Source organism: Calliopsis andreniformis, chromosome 5 (genome assembly GCF_051401765.1).
Source record: "Calliopsis andreniformis isolate RMS-2024a chromosome 5, iyCalAndr_principal, whole genome shotgun sequence".
NCBI classification, from domain to species: Eukaryota; Metazoa; Arthropoda; class Insecta; order Hymenoptera; family Andrenidae; genus Calliopsis; species Calliopsis andreniformis.
Genome location: NC_135066.1, coordinates 12815842 through 12839202, shown reverse-complemented (window position 1 = coordinate 12839202; position 23361 = coordinate 12815842). Strand labels below are relative to the sequence as shown.

The window sequence follows — 23361 nt, the reverse complement described above, 5'->3', positions numbered from 1 at the left end:
ATTTCAAATGTCAGCATATTAATTACATGAAATTTTCCGAAAAAACTATAGTTTATATTATCTTTATAAAAGTCAAATGAGCAAAAACAATAACTACTATTATAATAATTTGTTGTAACTTTCTAATTTTGCTGCACTTTTTAAACTTAAATGAAACTGAGGATTTTCGTTATTATAAATTTATCATTAAGTAGAACAACATTATGTGTAACAAACTGTTGAATATTAATCAGCTATATTATTAATAAAAATGTAATATTGAGAAACACATATGTTCATAATATTTATTATATCAAATTGGTATTTTGAATACCGTTAGCACTCCATTATTGACAGCGTTTATTACAAACTGATCAACTTTGTCATTTCTTCTATCATATTTTTGCAATTGAATTACTTTCTTTTTCATTACATAACATGTTTTTATGTGTCTAAATATGTACCATGCAATCATTTCAAATGACTTCCTTCTTTTTAAAAAATATTTACGGATGTTTTGGTTTATACAGTCAAATCAATGGAAATTTTGTTTATAAAAAGTAATCAGCCTGAGGTTTTTTACTGGGTATTCCTCGACTTTCTTGTGGCGCTGCTTCGAATATTGTGAATTCTCGTTGAAGGAGTTCATTTAATTCTAATATTGCAGCTACATTTCCGCACCTATTAAAAAGTATTTTATTATAAATATTAATGTATACAAAATTTTAGCATGATTTTAATATAATTACGCATAATATAGGAAGACACGTTTTACTACTGATATATATAGTTACTAAAAATTTATGTAGTTTGTTAAGTTTTAAATAATTCATGTACCTGTAGCAATAATTAGGTGCTGACCAAACTGTTAAAACAGTCTCATTAAAATGCCATTTGTAACCTTCCATAACTAATTGATGTGCTCTACATATCATATTAATATCATTTGCAGAATTAAACTGTGCTACAACATCACTTCCAAATAGATAACCTGCTCCTCGTGGTGAAACTCCCCAGCCCTGAGTATCCTCAGGATCTGACCAAAGTAAATCACACATTGGTCCATCATGTGGAACCTGTAAATGATGGTCCCTAGCTGTAGTTTTTAATTGCAGTTAAAATAATATGCATAAAAATTAATTTCATTATTTTAATATAAAAAATATATTTCTTATGTACTTCTTGTTTTCTATCTATAGTTCTTATTTGATCAAGGGTTTGTATACTAGGAGACAGTCCCCCATGAACACAGAAAATTTTTCCATCGATTATAGCAGAAAGAGATAAATAGTCAAATATTTCGGTACAATATCGCCAAACTGTAATACTGCCATATTTACGTAGGCATTCATCATAAAAGCCATAAACTTGTGTAATTTGTCGAGATTCGTGATTTCCTCTTATTAAAGTAATCCTGTCAGGGTACCGGACCTATAATTACAATTATATTTACAAATCTAATTATTACAATAATTAGGAGTTAAAAAATAACATATGTAATCTATACTGAAACATATATAGGGCGATTCTGATAACTAGGTCAGGTTATATTTCTGTTTCAAATAAAGTTAGAAAACATTATAGAGTTTTATTTAAACAAAAAAAAAGTGTAATAGCACTTTGCAAGTGTTCTAATGCACTTTTGGAAAAATCATACAGCAGAATGTTGAAACTTATTAAACAGTGCAGAACTTTCCTCTACTGTTTTTTTAACTTCATTTGAAACAGAGCTCTAGTTTAGCCAAGTTGCCAAAATCATCCTGTATATAATAAATTCCTGTGACTTAGAGTTTACATAAATTAATAATGTTATGACTAATTACTTTTAATGCCAAAAGTAAAAGGAATGTTTCAACACTATAGAATCCTCTGTCAACAAAATCACCCATGAACAGATAATTCGTCTCAGGAACATTACCGCCAACTTTAAATAATTCTTTCAAATCATAGAACTGTCCATGAATATCTCCACATACCTGAAAGAAACAAATTATATCTCGTGTACCTTATGATTATTATAATTTTTTATTTCTTTCATTAATGAAAACATACAGTCACTGGAGAATCCACTCTTTGAACATTACTTTCTTCAATGAGAATTTCACGGGCCTTTGCACAAAGAGCTTTAACTTCAGATTCTTTGATGATTTCACATTTCTTTAGTTGTTCTATCTGCCGATCCAAATCACTACAATCAGCCATCTTATAGGGTAATTACCTGTGCTGAAAATTATATTCTTTATGTTTTTCTTTGTTGGATAACAAACTATGCATTTAGATATTTAATTTTTACTAATTATGTTAAGATGCATATACACATAATAATGTAATAAATCTACACAATATAGATTATGTAATAATGATAAATTTTACTTATAATAAATAATTGTAACTCTTATCCTTTATCTAAAATAAATGTTATACATATAGAGTTCAGATGATCATAACCTGAATTTTCTGACCAATCTATTGTACTCCTTTAATATTAGTGTAAAAAATAATTTTAATAAATAAACAATATTTCATGCTTTACTTTATATATTCTATATAAATTGCATATACCGTGTAAATATCTATTGAAAAATTAAATAAAATACTATTAACAGAAAGTTCTCAAAGAAAATTTCAAATTAAAACTATTCAACTTTTAAAAGAAATTAAACTCATGTTCCATTTAAAAGTAATTATTTTATAATCATATATAATAATATCAAATACCATTTACTTTTACATTTGTGAAACGGTTAGACCATCAACCAATAGTTTTGGAATACATCACCTATAATTCTTACATTAGATAAATAATTATAAAGAACTGTTATGATACCTGTGTTATTTTCTCTTTAATTATAAATTAATTTTTAAAATGATTACAAAATTATAACATCTAACAGCACAAACGGGAAACATTAAATAAACGTATATAAAAAGTATGTAAGAATTGTAAAATAATTACTGTTAACACAATTGCAAATCAAAATAGTTAATATTTTCTTTCTTTCGAAAATATTTCCGATATCTATTGCAAAGAAATTTTATTGAAACTTAAAATTTGTAAGATATTACTTTTTGAAAAGCTATATTAATTGCTAACAAAAAATATGAATGTAAACAGTTTTGATATCGTAATGAACTAGATAAAAAAGACGTATCCAATATAACGATATAATATACAAATAAATAATGTAAGGAAAAAGATAAACGTACCTGATCGAGTAAAAAAGTCGAAAACTACTCCGTTCAATGAATAAAACACATTTAAGTAAAAAGCTTGCAATTAAAATCCTCTCTACTTATTTCCTATATAATAAAACATTAACGATTCATTATAGACAATCAAAAAACTCGTTTTAATAAGCGTCGAACATCACAATATAACTGACATTACGATCCAAGGAAGCCGAGAATAAAAATTCGAGTGGTCTGCCATAGATTAAAGTAAACAGAGGAAAGAAATTTTACTGAATTTGTTTCTACACTAGATTGAATAATATAGTGACATATCTAAATATGCATAGTTTATTTAGAGGAATTGTAGAACCTTGTCTAGTGAATATTACAACTAGTCATTTCTATAGTTTGTGTTGTTCTTAAAAAGTGTTGTTCATTCTTTTGAAAAAAATTAATAATTTGATTTACCTATAAAAAAAACCTTTGGATTATAAAGCTTAGCTCTATATTTAAAAGTTTTCCTATTGAAACTTTATTTAATAAAATATTTAACTAAAATATTATTTAAATAATTTCAATTACACGAGCCGGCAGATGTTTAAAATCTACCTTTAAGTAATATTCTTACACCATGGTAGAAGTAAGACACATTGTACATATACTTATAATTTAATTATTCTTGGAATCAAATAATATTGATTTGAATTTAAAATTAAAAAGCAAATTTTATGATATGTATACAACTCAGTGCTTTTAATCAGAATCTCGAAATAAAAGCTCAAACTATGATTTGTTCCGCCATTTTTCAACTAAATATAGCATTATAATAAATATACTGTTGTGTTCCCACTCTTATAATTATATGAACATAGGTTTATTCCGGAGGGAAATTTAAATTTAGACTTGCTACATGTTTCATGTAATATAAAATCAATAATATTTATAGATAGTTAATTATGTAACATACTCGGTATAATTGTAATCTTTCACTTATTTCCTTATAAATATGTAAAAAATATAGAAACACAAAACATGCATTAATAACGTTATCAACGCAAAACTAAAGAATAATATATTCTATCATGAGAATTCAAGCTATAAAGACGTACATCTGAAACATATAAACTTTGCCAGAGAATTTGAGCATAAAACTTTTTTATCCAAATCAAATATTTTGTGCATTCATTAATATAATGCTTTAGCACTCTACGGGCAAAAATCCAGTCTTAACACTAAATAATTAATCATGTTCTTTCTTCACTATATTTTCCTCATATGGGGATGGTTTTTATGCTATGGAGATAGAGTACAGTTTACTAACATTAAAAATGTAAATTCTATCAAAGTAACCCAACATGTATATATTTTTGTAAAATAAAATTTGAACGTGAGTGAGCAAACACACTATGCCCATGTAGCACAGAGATGTCTTAAAAACGTCTTAAAAACATCCAGTGAAGTTTTAAAAATGTCCAAAAGACGTCTATAAAACGTCCGAAGTAGCAAATCAATGTCTTTAAGACGTCTTAAAGACGTCCAAGTCACTTCTAAAAGACATTCAGGCAAAAAATAGACGTCCATGTAACGCGTCTTTGAGGCGTCTCATAAGCGTAAATGTCGGAAGTCTTTAAGACGTACGCTCACGAATATTTTTAAAACGTCCAAATTATGTCATAAGACATTCAGTCATAAAATGGACATTAAATAAACGTCTTTAAGACGTCGCGTGCTGGATGCCTTACAATTCCAATTTCGTAATAAGCACGTCCACTCCACGATCTCAGGCTTTAGTTTACAGAACATTCGCACGCGGCGCTAAACTTGTATCTCCCGCTATTAGGATCGTGTCTTTCAACAGATCCTCTCGCTCGATCCCTCTGTCCTTCTCTTTCCCCCCCTCCCAGCCTTCCTCGGTTCTACTCTTCCTCTCGACTTCTCGAAGATTTCCGCGTATCGAGTCGGGTCCAACATCAGTGCGTACCGTTCGAAACGTTTCCTCTGTTCGCACGGGGGCCAGTGTTCGTAAAGTCAGTCGCGCGTAGATCGTGTTTCACGTTCCTCCGCGGTTCGCCTGGACATCCTCGGGAGCCAAGGACCACCTTCTCGGAATCCTCGTCTTCCTCTCCCTCCGTCCGACCGTTTGTTTGTCTTCTCGGCTCCTCTTTCACCTCGGGTGCGCGAGTGCGCGAGAAATAATATCAGACAGCGCGACGGAGAGCACCGACATCGATGTATCGATACAGTGGTCTCCCGGGGGCGAGGTTTTGAGACAACAGTGACCGATTAAGGTTACATGGGCTCGTTGAAATGTCGTGGCTCCTCGTACGACGGACTTACGATTAGCTCAGGTGAGTTCGGGCTCTCGCGGGGCCGAGCCGCGATCATCCGCCTCGCAACGGGAGAACGCGTGGTTGTCCATTGGTTCGAGGCAGTAGGTTCGCCCGATCGCGGCTGGCCCGATTATTTTAGACGATGACGTGCTGCTTATGTACACTACTCGACACCACGTATCCTTACTCTATCCGTGCCGCATTCCTTCGACGAAATTGTGCGATATCTCAGTTAAGGGGGGAAACCGCTGAGAAAAATAAAGGCTATTTTCAAGAATATTCATAGGAGCAAATTTGGAATTCTTCGTGGAGAATCTTTAATGCTTTCGAAAAGTATGTTTCTTGAGCTACTTCTTCTGAAAGGTTCATAGAGAAATAGTCATTGTTGCAATCATAGTGTTGCATCTGAGAAGCAGATTAATCTGAGCCTGTTTTTTTTTTAATTTAGCTTTAGTAGCATCTTATTGCTTCCTCTTCATCTTATTAGAATCAAGGGAATCTATTTAGGTTATAAGTGAAGGAGATTTAATAGTATAAACTACTAAATAAGTGATGTTTGTTTTCCTGCTCTCCTGAAAAATAAGGAGAACTTGGGTTAGGTTGACTCTCGGCTACAGAGTAGGAACTAGCGCGAAGTTTCCAAAAATTTCTTGAAAACGGACGTTTAATTTTTACTGCAAGTTCTGAAATAAAGAATCATGTCATTTTCTTAAACTGTGAGACAGTAGCTTCAAATGCACGTACTGATGAAAAAAACGCAGTTTGTTATCAAATGCTAGAACTTCGAATAGAAAAGGAAAAAATCAGAATTTCTTCTAACATTATGTAGGAACTACTTATTCAGTCGAAAATTCCTTAGGTGCAACTGAAAGGAATAGTATTACAAATTGCTATCTAAAATTTACAGTAAATCAGATGAATATTAATTGAGTTACTGATCTACCCTGTTTGAAGAACATGGTTTCGAGAAAAACGCGTTTAAAGTTTAAAGCGACCACTTACGCATTACGCATTACGCTAAATCTGATAAAACTTCTGTAACTTATTTATGTATTTCAAAGGATGATGTTTGAAGTTTCAAATATTAAAAATTGACAAAATGAAATTTTTTGATTCTTTTCAATCCGTTGCAGTGGTTTCCCTCCTTAAACAGGATATATCGGCGCTTGCGCTCCGCCGCTGTTTTCTCGATCATGGAAAAACAAATCGAACGAACACGAATTGATCGATAACCACGTTTATACGCTCTGCACAGTATCCCGAAATATTATATTTCATCGTAATAGTGCATAAATCATTGAGAGCAAGTTGGTTTATTTACAACAAGAATCTTGTACCAATAATGAAATTAACAGTAACTCTTTCAAGGATGGGCAAACTCTCTACGTAATCAGAGTTGGATCTATTTTAAATAAATTATGTAATATAATTATTCGAATAAATTCAAGAATAGAAATTTATTCATTATTTTTATTTGTCTTTCGTTGCCTACATAAAATATTGTCCATCTCTATATGTAGTTTACAATCTATAACTACTGTATAAACATTGATAATCTTTTATTCTTCCATCTTTTAATTTTTATGATCTTCAAAGCAACATAACTTCGTAGAATAAGTAATATACATATAATAAAGATTTTAATCGAGATTTTTGGGAAAATAATATCTTGATGAAATTATGAAGTTCAATTTAAGGAACGTAAGAGAGATTTATTTTATTCCATTCCAGTTTACTTGGGATTTCTGTTTTCGATGCAATTTTCAATTTGTTGTTTCAGAAGTTATTTTAATATTACATCGGATATTGAAAACTTTGATTGTTCGTGACTTAATCATTCTTTCAACGATTTAGTTAATAATTTAACGGAAACGGAAATACGCGATTGATATTGTTTTAACACAAAGCGGGACTTTTACGTTCACTTTTAAGGGAAAGGAACCACCTACGTTCAATTTATTCTTATGAATAACACCATTCATTGGTAGCATTTTCTACGATTTCGTTAAATTTACAGACAGCACTTATCACAATTCTTTCCGTACAGTTAGTCGTTATTCTATTACTTTTCATGTACTACAATGGCAATCTTTGATGTTGAGTGGACAATCTGTAACTATAATGAACATTTCGAAAATACTCTTTTTTTCGTGGGGAACTCAAGGTCACCTTACGTTTTTTAAATTGAATCATACAATCTTGTCTTTTTGCTACATATATTTTAGAAGAAATCACGAGAAATTGAACTACTATAGAATATTATTTATTAATTTATTTTCAAAATATTCAGCCTGAAATACTGGACATACTAAATCTATAACGAGTACCTATATTTTCAATTCATTCTACTTTCATGCAACCTACATATTTATGATTCGACACTAATTTTTATATCTGTTATTTATAATTTAAAATAACATTAAACCTTTGTTTTGATGTTTCCCACATCTTTCATACAAATTCGCGTGTAATTTCTATCTCTTTATACAGATAGAAACTCATAAATTTGTATTAACATTGATAATAGCATTCATTCGTCAAGAATCGTATTGTCTTAATAAGATATTTATAAATCACTTAAAGAAATATTATTAGTGTCCTTTTGTCGAACATTCTCTAAGTTATTTTTTAAGCCAATAGAAGTTAAAGAGTCAAAAAGGCAGACAGGATATAAACGGTTGAATTATTTTCTAGGGAGCAGGTAGAAACTTTGGTTCCTGGAAGCGGAATGGTTCCCTAAGTATGAACCTAATAGCTTTCAGTTAGCTTCGCGTTTAGGTATGCCGGAATATTTCGGGTGGTCGTGCATTCCTGCAACACGTTAAGGCTAGATGCGCACTAGCAACTTCGGTTGGGCAATTATTTAGTTACCTGGAATGGATTCTATTGTTTCTCACGAGGAAGCGTGACATGCGACTTTTTAGTCGTATCGATGACTTTCTTAAATTTTTTTTACTGTTGTTTTCAGGCAGACAGTGCTTTCGACATTTGCCAAATCGATTGACTTCAAGAAAAAATATTTTTGTATTTATTTCAACCCTTTTAATACGTCAGAGCGGATATCTTGGCTTAATATTTTTATACAATTTAAACATACGTAGTAACGCTTTATTTGTATGAAATAAGTTTCTATAATGGAAAATACGTTTACCGAATCGAGTATATTTTACCAAGTTTAGGGGAATGTGTTAATTTAGTAAAAATTTCCAAAAATGCATATTTCTCAAGGTATTTCTGGGTAGTACTCGGAAAACTTGCAGGGTACTAAAAGGGTTGAATAGAAGAAGTTAAGAATCAATCAAGTGCTTTAATACTACAATTCAAAAGAATTCAAAAAGTAAAGTTAATCAGTTTGGCCTGTGAATGACTCAGCTATTGAAAAATGCTAGTAAGGATCAGAAAAGAATCATGTCCTCCAGAAATTATCTTTCCTGAAGAAAATATGCCATGGCAGCCACGTATTTTCTGATAAATATATATATTTCCATGAAAGGAAGCTTTTCTTCTATATTTCATTTTTATTGTTTGTTCTATCAAAGATTCGTTTACTGTTTTTCATAGAAATGACACTAGTTTGTAAACTAATTATCAATAGAATTTTTTTTATTGTATTCAATAGCAATTGAATAGTGTTCTCAGTAAGAGTCTAATTCCAAGTAGTGGGTAACTATTTTATTAGACAACTTTTTAGTCGCAGCGATTGAAAAGTCGCTAGTGGCCTAACGAAAGAATTACATCTGCCTTTCTCGTATCACTTTGAGCGTGTTTACACGAACGTAATAAAATTAACACAGATTCCAATTCTACGTTTACGTTCGCTTTTCTAATGGAAATTAATTATTAGCAAACACGAGTGGATGTAGTGAAATAACGTATACTAGAATTCCGAAATTCTAGATCGTTTCGAGGTCTTTTTTACAATTAAACTTTCAATATTTCGGTATTTTAAGAGTATAAAAAACGACAGATTATGTTCACTTTTCTGTATGAAGTATAATTTGGTTGGGAAATGTCATAACATTCTTAGAGATTCGATGAGGGACAAAGAGAGAAAGACAAACGTATTTTCACTCTCGGACAGGGCCGCGTATAATCGAGCGTTGCAGTGAAAACAGGTTCAACAGTGAATTATTTAATAATTTTCATTCTCTACGCGCGACTTGCATGTAGGCGGTTCTGCGCGTAAAATGGCGGGAGGGGGAGAAATACGTGATTATGCAGTTTAGCAGCCTTCCACTAATACAATTTTACGGAAATTTCGTAGAATATTATTTTAAACTCTAAAAACATGGTACTATATTGCTATAAATCGATACTATCCTTTTTAAATATTATAATAAAAAATATTCGCTTTAAATAGTTTGTATATTTTTTCATATTATATACATTTTGTAGTTTCTTGCATATTTTAAATATTCTATAAATAGAAAAATATTGTTTTGTAGAAAAGTGATTGTAATATATATATATATATAAAAAAAATAAAATCTTGAATTTGAGTATTAATTTGATGTTTAGTTTTACTTTTAAATTAAAAGTGTCAATAATTATTTTATAGTAAAATAATTCTGTAAAGAATTGTTTCTTATTTTAGATAATAATGAGATAATATATAGTAATAGAATGTATTATTCTATTGAATAGTTTCTTTTGTTTTCGTCCAAATTATGATTCAGTTTTTCTGTATACAAAATAAGTCCATGTTCTTGGGCACGCATGCGTTGAAAATCCGCGATTAAGTTAATCTCTCAATCACTCAGTAGCAGACAGCTTGGCACTGCTTTCATCTCCGTCTTTAATAGACTGCGAGTCTGTCTCAGTGGTTCTCAAATTCATTTTATCATTAAATAAGTCCGATCTCTTTTTTATGTCTAATAAAATTTAGGACACTTATTAACTGAATTTGATATAGAACAAATATATATATTTAAATATTACCTAATGAACGAATAAATAATTTCTTAATAAGTATGCATAACATTTTCTAACAATACAGTTTAGAGCTAGTAAAATTAATCATTTCAAATAAAAAAGTTAAAAAATTATAGTTTTAATACTTTTGAAAGTATTAAAATTATTTAAGTTTTAAAATTTCAATTTTTTAAAATTATGCTTATAGTTAGACTGTGAACATTTATACAAATTCCTATTTTCATAAATCCAAATATTGTGAGATTTATTTAATTTTTGATATGTTATACACTTTTACATAAGAATCTCTATTAATTATCATAATTTTACTTTATAAAATAATTTCTACCTTTCGAATTTCTTTTCAAATTTCATATTTAACTTATTAATTATTTGTTCAATATTAACATATGAATATGACAGTACATCTATAATTAAGATTAAAATAAATAATAGTTGTATATAATTGTTAAATAATTGTTATTTAATGTGATTTATTTTTAATTTGAATATTTAATTTGAATTAATTGTTTTTTAATTAGGGAGGCAACATCCGTGAGCAACGACATCACAATGCGCATGTTGCTGCCACTGAGATTGGTTTTAGTCGCAGCAGGCTTGCTGCTGGCAACTACCAAAGCAAACGTTCATATCCACTTGCATTCTGACACTGCCAAACACTTCATCAGTGAACGTGACCAAGCAATTGCTGGAATGGAGGCTAGCCTTCTTTCGCTTCTTGGTTTCACAAAAAGGCCAAAGCCACAAGGACCAGCTTATGTTCCAGAATCATTAAAGAATCTTTTTGTTAAACAAAATACTATTGGCATGGCTGATATTGCTAAGCCAGGAATTCATGCAAGATCTGCTAATACAGTCCGCTCCTTTTCTCATGTTGGTAGGTATTACTCACTTTAATTACTGCATATACTAGCAATAATTACAATAATCTAAATAGTCTAAAATTATTAATAATAACATGATTTTTCTTTTTAATATAGAGACTGACCTGGATCATAAATTTCAGTCCCCAAATCGTTTTCGTCTCTCTTTTGACTTAAGCAGTATACCCACAGAGGAAAAGTTACAAGCTGCAGAATTGAGTCTTTCTCGTGTACCTATTTTAAGTGAAGAAGACTCCACCCCAAAGCTGGGTAGAATACTTGTATACGACATTTTACGTCCTGGTACAAAAGGACACAAGCCTCCACTGCTACGTTTAATTGATAGTAAACCAATAGATACTAGAAAAAATGGCACAGTTAGTTTGGATGTACATCCAGCTGTTGAGAGGTGGATAAAAGATCCCAAGAATAATCATGGGCTCTTGGTACATGTACGTGGAACCAAACAGGAGCATATACGTTTAAAAAGGAGTGTAAATGAAAGGAACGACACATGGGTTGTTAGCAGACCAATGTTATTTACATACACAGATGATGGCAGGTATGAACTGTCAGCTTAGCAAATAATACTAAATAAATTCTAGTTATATATTCTTTACATTTAGATAAAATATTATACGTTAATAATTTCTTTTATAAATGTACAGGTATAAAATGTCTTCTGCAAGTCAAATAATGGACCGTCGCGCTAGAAGAGCAGCACTTCGTAAGAATCGTCGAAAAGATGGCCGTGAGAATTGCAGACGACATCCGCTTTACGTTGACTTTGCGGATGTTGGTTGGAATGATTGGATTGTTGCCCCTCCTGGTTATGATGCTTTTTACTGTCACGGTGATTGCCCTTTCCCTCTGGCAGACCATTTAAACTCTACTAATCATGCGATCGTGCAAAATCTGGTTTATTCAACGAAGCCAAGCATGGTACCAAAAGCTTGCTGTGTACCTACTGCGCTAAGTTCAATATCCATGCTTTATCTTGATGAAGAGAATAAAGTGGTTTTGAAGAATTATCAGGACATGGCTGTTCTTGGATGTGGATGCCGTTGACCATTTATGGACTGGTTTAGTGAAATATTGTGACAATGAAGAGAGTTTTATACATAGTAAAAAGTCAGAATGGTCGAAATGGCATTAGTAAAATGACTAAATGATGAGTACAGATTTTATAATATGGAATGGCTAATAGACGAAGCTACCTTTTGAGGGTACAATAAGATGTTCATTGTGCGTCTGTATGATTAAGGCACAGTTAAAAATCTGAATCTCCAACTTTTTATTCAAATCGGAAGCTTGTTTTCTATGAATGAAATAGAGGGAAGTATGAAGATTTGTATTATATATCGAAAATTTGATTTATTAATTGATCGATAAAAGATTTAGATAGAGACAATAAAATATTTTGATATAAATATTTTGAACTATTCCAATTTGTATGTACATGAAAAAAAAATATATAAAGTCATTATTATTATTAAATACAACGATTATAATTGTTACGCACATAATCAAATTAGTTGATGACAAAGAATTGAAAAAGACAGTGTTAGGCAATTCAGATTTTAATCCTTGTTTGTATTTGTGCCTTATTTTTTGTGGTTTATATTCGAGAAAGGGAAAACATTTTTAAACGAGGATTCAAATCGAGGTAAACACGCGCGCCAAAATTTTAAGTACTCCTCTTATTGGGAACATTTCTAAAACAATTAATCATTGTAGTTGTTGGTATTGGTTATTAATTAACCGATAAATCGATTTTTGGTTGTTTAGATAAAGCAATTTTATTTGAACAAATATAATCGATTTCTATTGACGGCAAGGAAACACACTATAATATAATTTTAATAGATAATCCTAAATCCGCCCTTAATTATGAAATTCTCTATAACATTTAATTTGATAATTGCAATTGTTTTTAAATCTTTCTGCGATTATTTGTTTTTGCATTTTATCTCTAAACTGTTTCTCTGTCAATTATGTTGCAGTGATTTAAAACATTCTTTGTATTAGATTAATATTCATATGAAAATAATGAAAGTATTCTTTCCTTTTTTCATAATTGGAATATTATTTGATATATTTTATTTAAAATTTACACTGAATAAAGAATTTATATTAATAAGATACCATCAGATATACTACAAATTGTTTTAATAATTAATTTTTTTTTAAAACATGTGTAGAGATAACAGAACAATATTTTCTATTTCATCTCATCTAATTTATTTAAGATACAATATTTTATATTAAGATACAATGTATTTTAAGGGGCTGCACACAGCAATTTTGAATTTTGTAGTTTCATTGGAATTAGATGCTAAGACATCAGACTTATAACATTTTTTAAACTTCAGTGCAGTATTTGCACGAGTGTAAAATTTATTATAGATAACAAAGATATAGTTTTTAACTTTTTAGATAATATGAAATTTTCAAAGCAGTTCATAAGAAAGAGAAACATTTAATATTAATATTTTAATGAATATTACACATATATAAAATGTGTAATGTTTCATATATTATAAAAAATTCATTTTCTGTTATTTATACATATTTTTTATATTGATCTATTTTGTTCTTATATTAATTTTTGACAATTGCTTTGAACTAGATTCGTGAAAAGTTTTAAACTTAATTTAACAACAGGTCAAATTTGTAGATAAGATTTTTTAAATACATAATTGATTCCTGCCGTCAAAAATAAACCGTACCTGCTTAAAGAACGATTATTTATTCTGTTAGCAATGAAATTTAAGCATATGTATATTTGTACAAACAACAAAATAGAAAGAAAAAGGACGTTAAGAATTGTACGTGTTAATGGCGCGCGTCAGCCTGTAAAATCTGTAAAATAGGTAGAAATAAAAAAAGGACCAATGTAAATAGTGCGTTTGTATATTGCATTAGAATACGTAGTATTTTATTCGATGTTTTTATTGCTATTTTTACGTTCTTCGATTGTACACAGATATTGCGTGTGTAAATAGTAAACAAATTTTAATAAATAGTCATGTTAAATTACATTTATGTTTTTGTACTTAGACAGAACAAATAAATGATAGTCCTATGCAAACGAAGAAGGAACTTAATGGAAGAAAGAATCGGATTCGACTAATTGATTGATAACTTATTTCTTTTTACACTTTTGAAGTTTACAGTGATAGATAAAAGAAAACTAAAAATTTGTATTTGTATATATAGGTATTAAAAAATTGTATACTAAATATTTTACCTTGTACTGATAACAGTGATCTTTTCAATCTTGATCTCTCTTTTAAAGACAGTCTTTTGTCCATCACCGTATAATATAATATGCGGAATAACAAGTGTTATATAAAATATGTAACAAAAGTTTTATTTCTTTATACAATTATACTACATACATAGGACAATGCACTTTTCATTGCAAATGTAAAAAAAATATAGAAGAATTATTTCAGTCTTTAATGCTAAACGAGAATAATTTAATAGAAAATCTACATATTCAAGGCTTGTATAATGGCTGTGCGAGGTACAAGTCATGTTTCCACAAATACAGTAGGCTGTTCGTTTCGCATACACAGCAATTTTGAATTTTGTGTTTAATTCGCTAATCACCTTGAATCTTGTATGGCACAATCCGATTATAAATTGCAGGAACAGTAATGTTTAATGTTTACTTAATAATTTAAAATTACAACTCGTTAATTTTCACCTTCTCATTAACACTTACATAAAAATGCAAATAAATGCTATAGATTTTCCATGATCGCTGCAAAACTTTAAAAAATGTTATACATCCTACGAACACATTTTAGACATTTTCCGCATATTTACTTTAATCGCTATATTTCCATTACTATTATTTTGATTTCAATCTTATTAGAAATAATTTTCAATTTTTCTACTTATTTAGAAAGATTTTTCTTAACGATTATTATGTTTACTTTAATTTGTATTATGGATTTTGATATGTTTTGGTTGTAGTTATAAAATCATGTTCTCGTATAGCATATTATACGTATACAGTTAGAGCAAGTGTATAATAATCAAGTACCTAAAAAGTGGTATAGATACAAAAATGTATCCCTTTTTAAACAATTTGTATCGCGACGACTACAAATCATATACAATTTTTATACATTGTTACAATATTTACAATATCTTAAGATTAAATCACTTATAATTATGTTACAAAGTTAATAGGCACAATGGTACGAACTTCTTTACAAAAATTATTCATAGAGAAACTTATTCACATGTAAATAATATTACGAACAGATTTAACCATGTTAAAAAATGCATTTCTAAAAATCTCTTTCGTTGCGTTAGTCTTACTTTTTAAAAGTTATAGTTAAAAAAATCTCATCATGCAGTTGAACATTTACTTCCGTGTCTCGTTTAACTTATAAATATGAATAAATAAAAATTTTCCAGTATTCACTTTTTGAAATTTTGAATACTAACAACAATTTTTTTTCTAATAAAAATACGAATAGTATAATAAAACTATCACGTTCCTTTAGAATCCTTAAAAATTCTTAAAAAAGTATGCTTGCTTAAAAAATAAAATACTAAAACATTGTAATAAATTTATGGGACAGGAGAAGGGGGTGGTGGAAGAGGACTAAAATATGTAGAGGATCTTGAACTGGGCGATGGAGGACAACTAATTCCTGCATCACTCTGGTAAACAGACCTCGGAGTGGGAGGTGGAGGAAATGGTTCAGTTTCATATCTATATCTTGCTGGATAATTACTATCTGACTCATCACATACATCCGTACTGCAAGGAGTTGGAGGCGGAGGTTGATTAATACTTCTATAATGTCTATAAGGTTTATATCTAGATGCATTGCTGCTTGAGCACCTGGTAGAATTAGCTGTCGTTGCTGGGCTCGGAGGAGGATTTAATGTTTCTTGGGGATAACCCCCAGCAGAACTGCCTCGAGTTGAACTTGATGCACCTTGAAGTTTAATTTGCATTATTGTGATTTCGAAATATGTTAGTATAATTGTTGTTAAGAGGAGGTTCTGGTCTAAAACTTTCAGAAATTCTAGTTCTTTCAGATTTTTCACTTATACAGTTTTTAGTACTTTTCTTTTTTATCTAAATGGGATAATAATTCTATTTCCACATTCTTCTGTTATTACAGAAATACGAAATATATAAAAAACTGTTTTTGCATACATGCCGCGCACAAAAAGAAAAGACTTACCAGTGATGTGACTTCGATCATAACTTGATCCAATACTGCTACCATTTAACATTGACATTCTTACAGTTTCCATTCCCATTTTCAAGTCCTTTCGACAGTTCTTCTGTGTGAACATAGGTTTCGCTAATCGTGCTGGTTTCGGTGATAAAGGATCTCCGGCAGAGTCATGTAAAATGTCAGGCAATTCCTCGTTATTTGTTAATTTCCTTCTACAGTAATACAATCCAAACGCGATTGCAACGAGCGTTGCAGTCACTCCAATGGATACAATAACGTAGGTAATTTTTCCTGCTTCTAACGAATTGTTTTCTTGTCGAGGGTTGTTCGGAGGTATGCAAGAAGATGCTAGTTCGTCACTGCCATCAGCACAATCCTCCCAACCATCACAAAGAGCTGAACCAGATATGCAAACGCCATTTCCAGTACATCGAAATTGGTCTGGGCGGCAACAGTGAGCTTCGTCTAGACCATCGTGACACTGTGCTGTTCCATCGCATACCCAAGACATATCTTACAAATGAAACAATTTTTTATGAATCATAGCTCTCTTAGTTTTTATTAACAAAATAAAGCTGGCTTTTTTTATATTCTTACCAATACAATGACCGCTTTGACACTTGAACTGTTCACGACTACAAGCTGGACATCCCAATTCATCGCTCCCATCGGGACAATCTGTTTGGCCATCGCATTTCCATGTTGCAGGTATACAATCTTTCGCAACTGCAGAACTAGGAGCAGCACAGGTAAAATGATCTGTTCCACAAGCTGGCGCAGCTCTACAAGTTTTCTCATCTTCGGATAAAACCAAAGACTTTGGACAAGAACATCTGAAAGTAATTTGTAAATTTGGTTAAGGCATATAAAATTTATATGTACATTCGTTGTTAAATATTGAGCCATAATACTAATTTTTATAATAAAACATTTTTCAAACTGTATGACAGTTTGAATTTGTATCTTACTTGGATGAAGTAGTTCCAATGCAAAAGTGGGAGCATCCCCCATAATCTCGAAAGGGACTACAAATGTGAGTTTTCATTATGTCATCTGGTGGAGTGTTTACAGTAATTAAATCCGAAAGTATTTTATTCATAATCACTTTTCTCCCATTTCCGGATTTATTAACACGTTCTAAACTTGATGTTTCTCTATCGAACCAATAAATGTAGTCATAGAACACAGTTAAATAAACAGTCGAACCCTGTAAAACAGGTGAAACTAAAATTCTCCTATTATTTCCATCGAAGTCTGCATATTCAATTCGGTTTCCATGTGCCCAATACACAATATTTGAGATCGTGTCAACTGCGATACTTGTTGGCTGTTCAAGATCACTTGCGATTACAGCTCTTTCATTTCCATCCATTTTGCTACGCATTACTCTCATCTTTCTTCCAATGTCTGTCCAGAAAAGTAATCTCTTTTCAGAATGTATTGCAATATTCCTTGGCTTTTCTCCGTCGCCTTTAACTACGATACCCAGAGCAGAGCCATTGTCAAGTTTCGTAACATTGATAGCGTCATTTATAGCGCAAGACCAGAAGAGCAACCTTCCCAAGGGATCTAAAGCAAGATCCACAGGATGTCCAGAACTCCCAGATACCATTATACTCGAATGTGTTTTGTTTTCCAGAGTTTTTCTTATAGATAAAGTTCGACCATCTATCCAATAAATGTGTTGAGTTACAGGGTCGAATTCTATAGACCGTACGTTTTTTAAACCTTGAATTCGTAAAACAATGTCTGGACAATCATTGGTATCAGGAAGGAAGCGAAAAATTGCATTGCGTAAGCTGTACATCATGAAGTTCTTTGGTGCTATAAAAGAAACAATAGCAGTTAGATATTTTAAACATTTTTTAGACAATAGCTATAGTTATAAAAGTTTTCAATATACTAACCAATACAAGATTTATTATCCTCTGCTAAATTATAATGAGTAGGACATCCACATTTAAAAGAAGTAGACACAGTTTCATTGTCTCCCGGCAAAGCAATACAAAGATGACTACAGTTTCCATTATTCATTGCACAGGGATTCCATCCTGCTTGTCTAGAAGCATGAAAAACTAGTAAATCCGTCACAGATTCTAATTTATTATGTATCTTCACTCTGTTTGCACCAGTCGTTTTATTAGCTTTCTCTATGTCGCCTGTTAATCGAAGGAGTATTTTAATTACACATAACATAGAATCTATCAAAATATTAATATAATAAATTATTAATCGATATTTGTATATATTTTTTACCTGTATTCCAATCTGTCCAGTAAATATAGTCTTGATATTGAGTAATACTAAATGGATATACAATATTTTGAGTTATAATTGCAGTTCTTTTTCTTGTACGTAAATCGAAGCTATCTATAGCTGGAGTGTGTAAATCTGCCCAGTATAATTTTCGCGCTGAATGATCAATTGTTAAACCATTTGCTCTTCCGATGTTCGAAAGTATTATTTCGCGATTTGTACCATCTAAGTATGATCTCTCTATACTACCTGAACTTCCCCATTCTGTCCAATACATGTGGCTAGAAGAGTTCAATTTTTGAAATACTATTTTTGTTATACATTTGTATATATTAAAATAAACATTTTAATTACATATATAATAAAATACAAAAAAACGGTATTATTTATTTGAAATTTCTAAAATTATCCACGAGAAGATTACTCCTACATTACAAAAGAATTATTTTGTGTCTATAAAAATTTAAAAGCTATAATTACCCTCTTCCAGGATCAAGAGCCAAACATCTAGGTTCAATAATATTATTCCATACAAGAACTTTTCTGCTACAGCCTTCTAATCGAACCATTTCTATCCTTCGAGTACCTGTATCGCTCCAGTATAAATTATGAGCAATCCAATCTATTGCTAAACCTTCAGGTGTTTCTAAACCCAGATCAACAACTCTTTCCATATCAGAACCATTTATAAAGGCTCTTGTAATTGTTTTTAATTTAACATCAGTCCAATAAATACGACTGTCTGCTATGTTAAAATCCAAGGCGCTGATATAAATAAAATATTTTGAATTAATAAATTTGTATTAAAATATATTTTAAACGCGTTCCATTTAATATTTCTAATAATATCCTTATTAATACTATGACTCAAATTTTTAATGTGGACTTACAAAATTTACCTTGCATCTTTGACACCCGTTAATGGAATAATATTGTCATTATTTGCATTTTCAATGCTGATTCTTCCGATATTTTCTTTTTTCGCAAATAACATAAATGCATCAGGGACAACACAAGTTTTTTTATCCTTTGTTAACTCATATCCAATTTGGCAAGCACAAACATATTTATTTTCTGGACGATTTAAACATAAGTGACTACATCCTCCATTGTTTCTTGCACAAGGATTTGTACCATTAACTTTTCCTAGATGTACAGCCTTTAAACCCATAACATTCGAAACTTGATCAACAATAACTTCTCTTTCACCGCCCGTGAGTTTGTGGGCTCTATCTACGCTTCGTCTCTGCCAGTCAGTCCAATATAAATAATCTCCTAACAGACTTAGTCCAAAAAGATGTGGGAGATTTTCTGTAATTACTTCTCTTCTATCCGTGCCATCCATGTTACAAACTTCAATTTTATCCGTTTTTGCATCGCACCAATAAATCTTCCACCTTGCAAGATCTAAGGCAATTCCATTTGGCCAAACAATATCCTTAGTTACTAGAAGAATACGTTCTGTTCCATCCAGGTTACTTCGTTCTATTTTCGGACGTTTCTCATTCCAGTCAGTCCAAAACATCCAGCCAAGTTCTGGAGCCAGAGCAATTGCTCTAGGCTCAATTAAGTCTTCATTTATTAATACTTTCCTGCTTGTACCGTTTAATCGTGCTACTTCAATTCTATCTGTTCCAGTGTCAGTCCAGTAAAGATTTCGAGCCAACCAATCAACCGCTATTCCATCAGGATTTTCCACTTCAGTTGTTATAATGTTCTCTTGATTAGAACCATCAAGAGAAGCTCTACGAATTGCACAAGCTTCTTCGTCTGTCCAATACAGCATCTCTTGTACAGGATCGAAATCAATTGCTATTGCATGTTTAATACCTAGTTTTGTTAAAACAGACAAAAAGCATAAAAAAATCAATTTTACAAAAGCATTCAGCTACACTACCTTATTACAGTTTCTTTCACAATTTACATTCTTTTCTATGGAGGCTATAAAACAGTTTCATGCTTTCCATCTAGATAACAAAGTGTCTCATTTTGTTAGTATATTCTGTGTATAGAGAAAAAGACAAGTTATATAAACACAGGTCATTTGACACTTTATTAAAAAATTATAGTAAAAATATGATAATGTAGATTGTGAAAGAATTACATTTTTAGCGTCTAAAATATTATTATTAGCACAGAAAATATAAAAAGAAATCATTATACCTGTTAGTGGTAACACAAAGTTAGTATAATCAGGGGAATCTAAGGATATCCGACAAATCTCATTTCTTTGTACTATTAATAGCAATTCTTCTGGTCCTTCTGCACAAGTCAAATTGTCTACTAGTTTAACACCAGTAGGACAAGCACAAGTATACCCAGGTTCTGTCATACTTAGAAGACACAAATGTGAACAATTTCCATTATTTTTTTCACAAGGGTGAGATCCATGAGGTTGTCTCCTAACATCCCAGACTTCTATATCCCCAGGAATATACTCTCCATGCAATAATTCTCTAGGATGTGCTTGATTTTGACGCACATCATATGAATGGATGCACCAAGTTTTCCAGTCAGTCCAATACAATTTATGATCAAAAAATGTCACTGCAAAAGGATAATCTAATCCTTGCTCTACCACTTTTCGTCTATTTTTCCCACGATAATCCATTACTGCAATAAATTTGAGTCTTCCATCTACCCAATAGACTAATTCATTTTCATAATCTACTGTTAAACCATTTGGCCAAAATATGTCATCAGAAATGATGACCTCTCTCGTTGCTGGATCTCCATTCATTGCAGCTCTTTCTATTTTGGGTACATCTCCCCAGTCAGTCCAAAAGAGTATACTCTTCATTGGCACAAGAGCAATAGCTCTTGGCTGATAAATTTCTGTCCAGAAAAGTACTTTTCTATGTCGTCCATCAATACTGGTCACTTCTATCCTATTTTTTTCACCATCTGTCCAATATAACTTTCCTGTATACCAATCACAGGCTAAGCCATCAGGGGATATTAAACTAGAATTCACTACAACTGTTCTTTCACCAGTATGGGTGCCATTCGTTTGAACACATTGAATTATTTCTAAACCACTGTCTGACCAACATACTAATTCATGTTTAAAATAAAAATCTAAAGCAGCACCCTCTGAGAGATCTTTTATAATAGTAGCTACTTTATTAGTGCGAGAAGCATTAGCCATTCTAATATCCTTTTGTGTCACAAAGAGAAGTGTTGGCGATCCTGGAATAATTATTTATATTACATAAATTATTAAAACTATTATCAAACAATATAGTTATATTGCCAGCAATTAATGAAGCAACAGAACAAATTTATAATATAAACATGAAAGGAATAATCCCCTATGTTAATACATTTCATACTATACTCACAAAACAGTCAAATTTAATAATAATATGATTTATTGATTCAATAATTGTTATTTTTACTTTGCAATAGAGTCTAACTATGATGGAAATATGAATTAAAACTCATGAATGACTATCTATAGCCCATGTAGTTTTAATCCTATAATAACAAAGCAACATTTTAAACATTTCACAGCTATCAAAACAAACAAGGCTTTCATTATATTCAACTATTTAATGTATTCCTTTCATTTTCCAATGAATGAAAAAAATGTAACATTCATAATATCTTTCCACAATACATATATCTAATAAATGCACATTTATCAAGCAGATACGTGAGTGTTTCTTTTTTACTTTACATGATAGCTTGTTCCTTTGCTGGTTCCTAATATAAATTTGTTGTTGCCACAACATAGTTACAACAAATAGTAATATGTGAAAAGCATTATACACTAACAAATGAATGTCAAAATAATTGTATTAATTAATTTTACTCAGTAAAATCATAATATAATCGTTAATTTAATGAAAAGAATAAAATAAAATAAGGTAACAAAGAATTAGAGTAGAATGACTAGAACTGATAGATAATCATCGAATATCATCTACGAGATAAGCAAGATTCTATCATGTAATTGTAACACGAAAAATAAAGTATAATATTATTAATTTATACTTTTATAGCAAGCAGAAAGTTAGAACATAACCTTCATTCTAAAGTCATAGTCAAAATAAAACAATAAATGTGGCCTACCATTTGAGAAGAGAACAAGCCTGAAAAAGCACGCCGTCAGGACAATTATTAAACTGATGACAGCCATTCTAATAGATCCGATAGAAACTAAATAGACGCTCCATTAGAAGCACCATGGTTTTGATAACCAATTATCACTAACCGTCACATTTCCATATCAAATCTTCACATTGCATTTCCGATTGACAATGAAGCTTAATTGAATGTGACGTCACGAAAACAAACTGAACAGATCATCAACTACAAGAAGCTTGACTGCTCACATAGAGTGGAAAGTCTATATAACGTTTGGTCAAGCTCTATATTTATTCTTTTTTTCTAATAAAGATTACTAGCAATCCTCTGCTAGTAATTTTAGTATTGTTAGTCATTTAAACAATAATATTATTAATTAATTTCTTCCATAAGAATGTAAAAATTTCTTTTTTTGTAGAGAAATATTAGCGTTCACAAGCAGACGATAATGCTAATTGAAAAAGTGTAATTTATTTATTTTGGCGGGAATTTTCAAAAGAGAGAATTGTAGTATATATATATATGTTT

At 30.9% G+C, this 23361-nt stretch overlaps 3 protein-coding genes across 6 annotated transcripts; 1 reads left to right on the top strand and 2 right to left on the bottom strand.

The window, feature by feature from the left end:
- Positions 1-43: 43 nt before the first annotated feature.
- On the bottom strand, positions 44-5270 carry Pp4-19c (protein phosphatase 19C). 4 transcript variants are annotated; one of them, XM_076379250.1, is made up of 7 exons: positions 5132-5243; positions 3187-3279; positions 2032-2202; positions 1803-1955; positions 1159-1410; positions 817-1055; positions 44-660 (listed from the first exon to the last, which is right to left on the bottom strand). In XM_076379250.1, the coding sequence occupies exons 3-7, from the start codon at positions 2179-2181 to the stop codon at positions 531-533; spliced, it is 924 nt and encodes a 307-aa protein (XP_076235365.1). In that variant the 5' UTR covers positions 2182-2202; positions 3187-3279; positions 5132-5243; the 3' UTR covers positions 44-530. The 4 variants fall into 4 exon arrangements, with proteins under 4 accessions (XP_076235365.1, XP_076235367.1, XP_076235366.1 ...); XM_076379252.1 differs by lacking the exon at positions 3187-3279 and having other exon boundaries at positions 5132-5270; XM_076379251.1 differs by lacking the exon at positions 5132-5243 and having other exon boundaries at positions 2032-2197; positions 3187-3404.
- An 89-nt stretch (positions 5271-5359) lies between these two features.
- LOC143179847 (protein decapentaplegic) lies at positions 5360-14316 on the top strand. Its single transcript, XM_076379247.1, has 4 exons — positions 5360-5498; positions 10934-11289; positions 11393-11837; positions 11944-14316. Exons 2-4 carry the CDS (start codon positions 10965-10967, stop codon positions 12341-12343), a joined length of 1170 nt encoding a protein of 389 aa, XP_076235362.1. The 5' UTR covers positions 5360-5498; positions 10934-10964; the 3' UTR covers positions 12344-14316.
- Positions 14317-15242: 926 nt separating this feature from the next.
- On the bottom strand, positions 15243-22954 carry Arr (low-density lipoprotein receptor-related protein 6). The gene is made up of 10 exons (XM_076379245.1): positions 22819-22954; positions 20908-21933; positions 19644-20574; positions 19225-19509; positions 18745-19025; positions 18396-18647; positions 17457-18312; positions 17086-17321; positions 16492-17001; positions 15243-16239 (listed from the first exon to the last, which is right to left on the bottom strand). Exons 1-10 carry the CDS (start codon positions 22883-22885, stop codon positions 15866-15868), a joined length of 4818 nt encoding a protein of 1605 aa, XP_076235360.1. The 5' UTR covers positions 22886-22954; the 3' UTR covers positions 15243-15865.
- Between the last annotated feature and the right edge of the window lie 407 nt (positions 22955-23361).

Excerpts from the sequence above, each read along its gene's own strand:
- Pp4-19c (XM_076379252.1), bottom strand. The coding sequence starts at position 2,181 with ATGGCTGATTGTAGTGATTTGGATCGGCAGATAGAACAACTAAAGAAA. Across the intron at positions 1,411-1,802 it reads TTTTACTTTTGGCATTAAAA|GTCCGGTACCCTGACAGGAT; the intron begins GTAATTAGTCAT and ends TTGTAATTATAG. Across the intron at positions 1,056-1,158 it reads CTATAGATAGAAAACAAGAA|GTTCCACATGATGGACCAAT; the intron begins GTACATAAGAAA and ends CATCATTTACAG.
- LOC143179847 (XM_076379247.1), top strand. The coding sequence starts at position 10,965 with ATGCGCATGTTGCTGCCACTGAGATTGGTTTTAGTCGCAGCAGGCTTG. Across the intron at positions 11,290-11,392 it reads CCGCTCCTTTTCTCATGTTG|AGACTGACCTGGATCATAAA; the intron begins GTAGGTATTACT and ends TTTTTAATATAG. Across the intron at positions 11,838-11,943 it reads ACATACACAGATGATGGCAG|GTATAAAATGTCTTCTGCAA; the intron begins GTATGAACTGTC and ends ATAAATGTACAG.
- Arr (XM_076379245.1), bottom strand. The coding sequence starts at position 22,885 with ATGGCTGTCATCAGTTTAATAATTGTCCTGACGGCGTGCTTTTTCAGG. Across the intron at positions 19,026-19,224 it reads GCTCTTGATCCTGGAAGAGG|CCACATGTATTGGACAGAAT; the intron begins GTAATTATAGCT and ends GAACTCTTCTAG. Across the intron at positions 17,322-17,456 it reads ATTGGAACTACTTCATCCAA|ATGTTCTTGTCCAAAGTCTT; the intron begins GTAAGATACAAA and ends AATTACTTTCAG.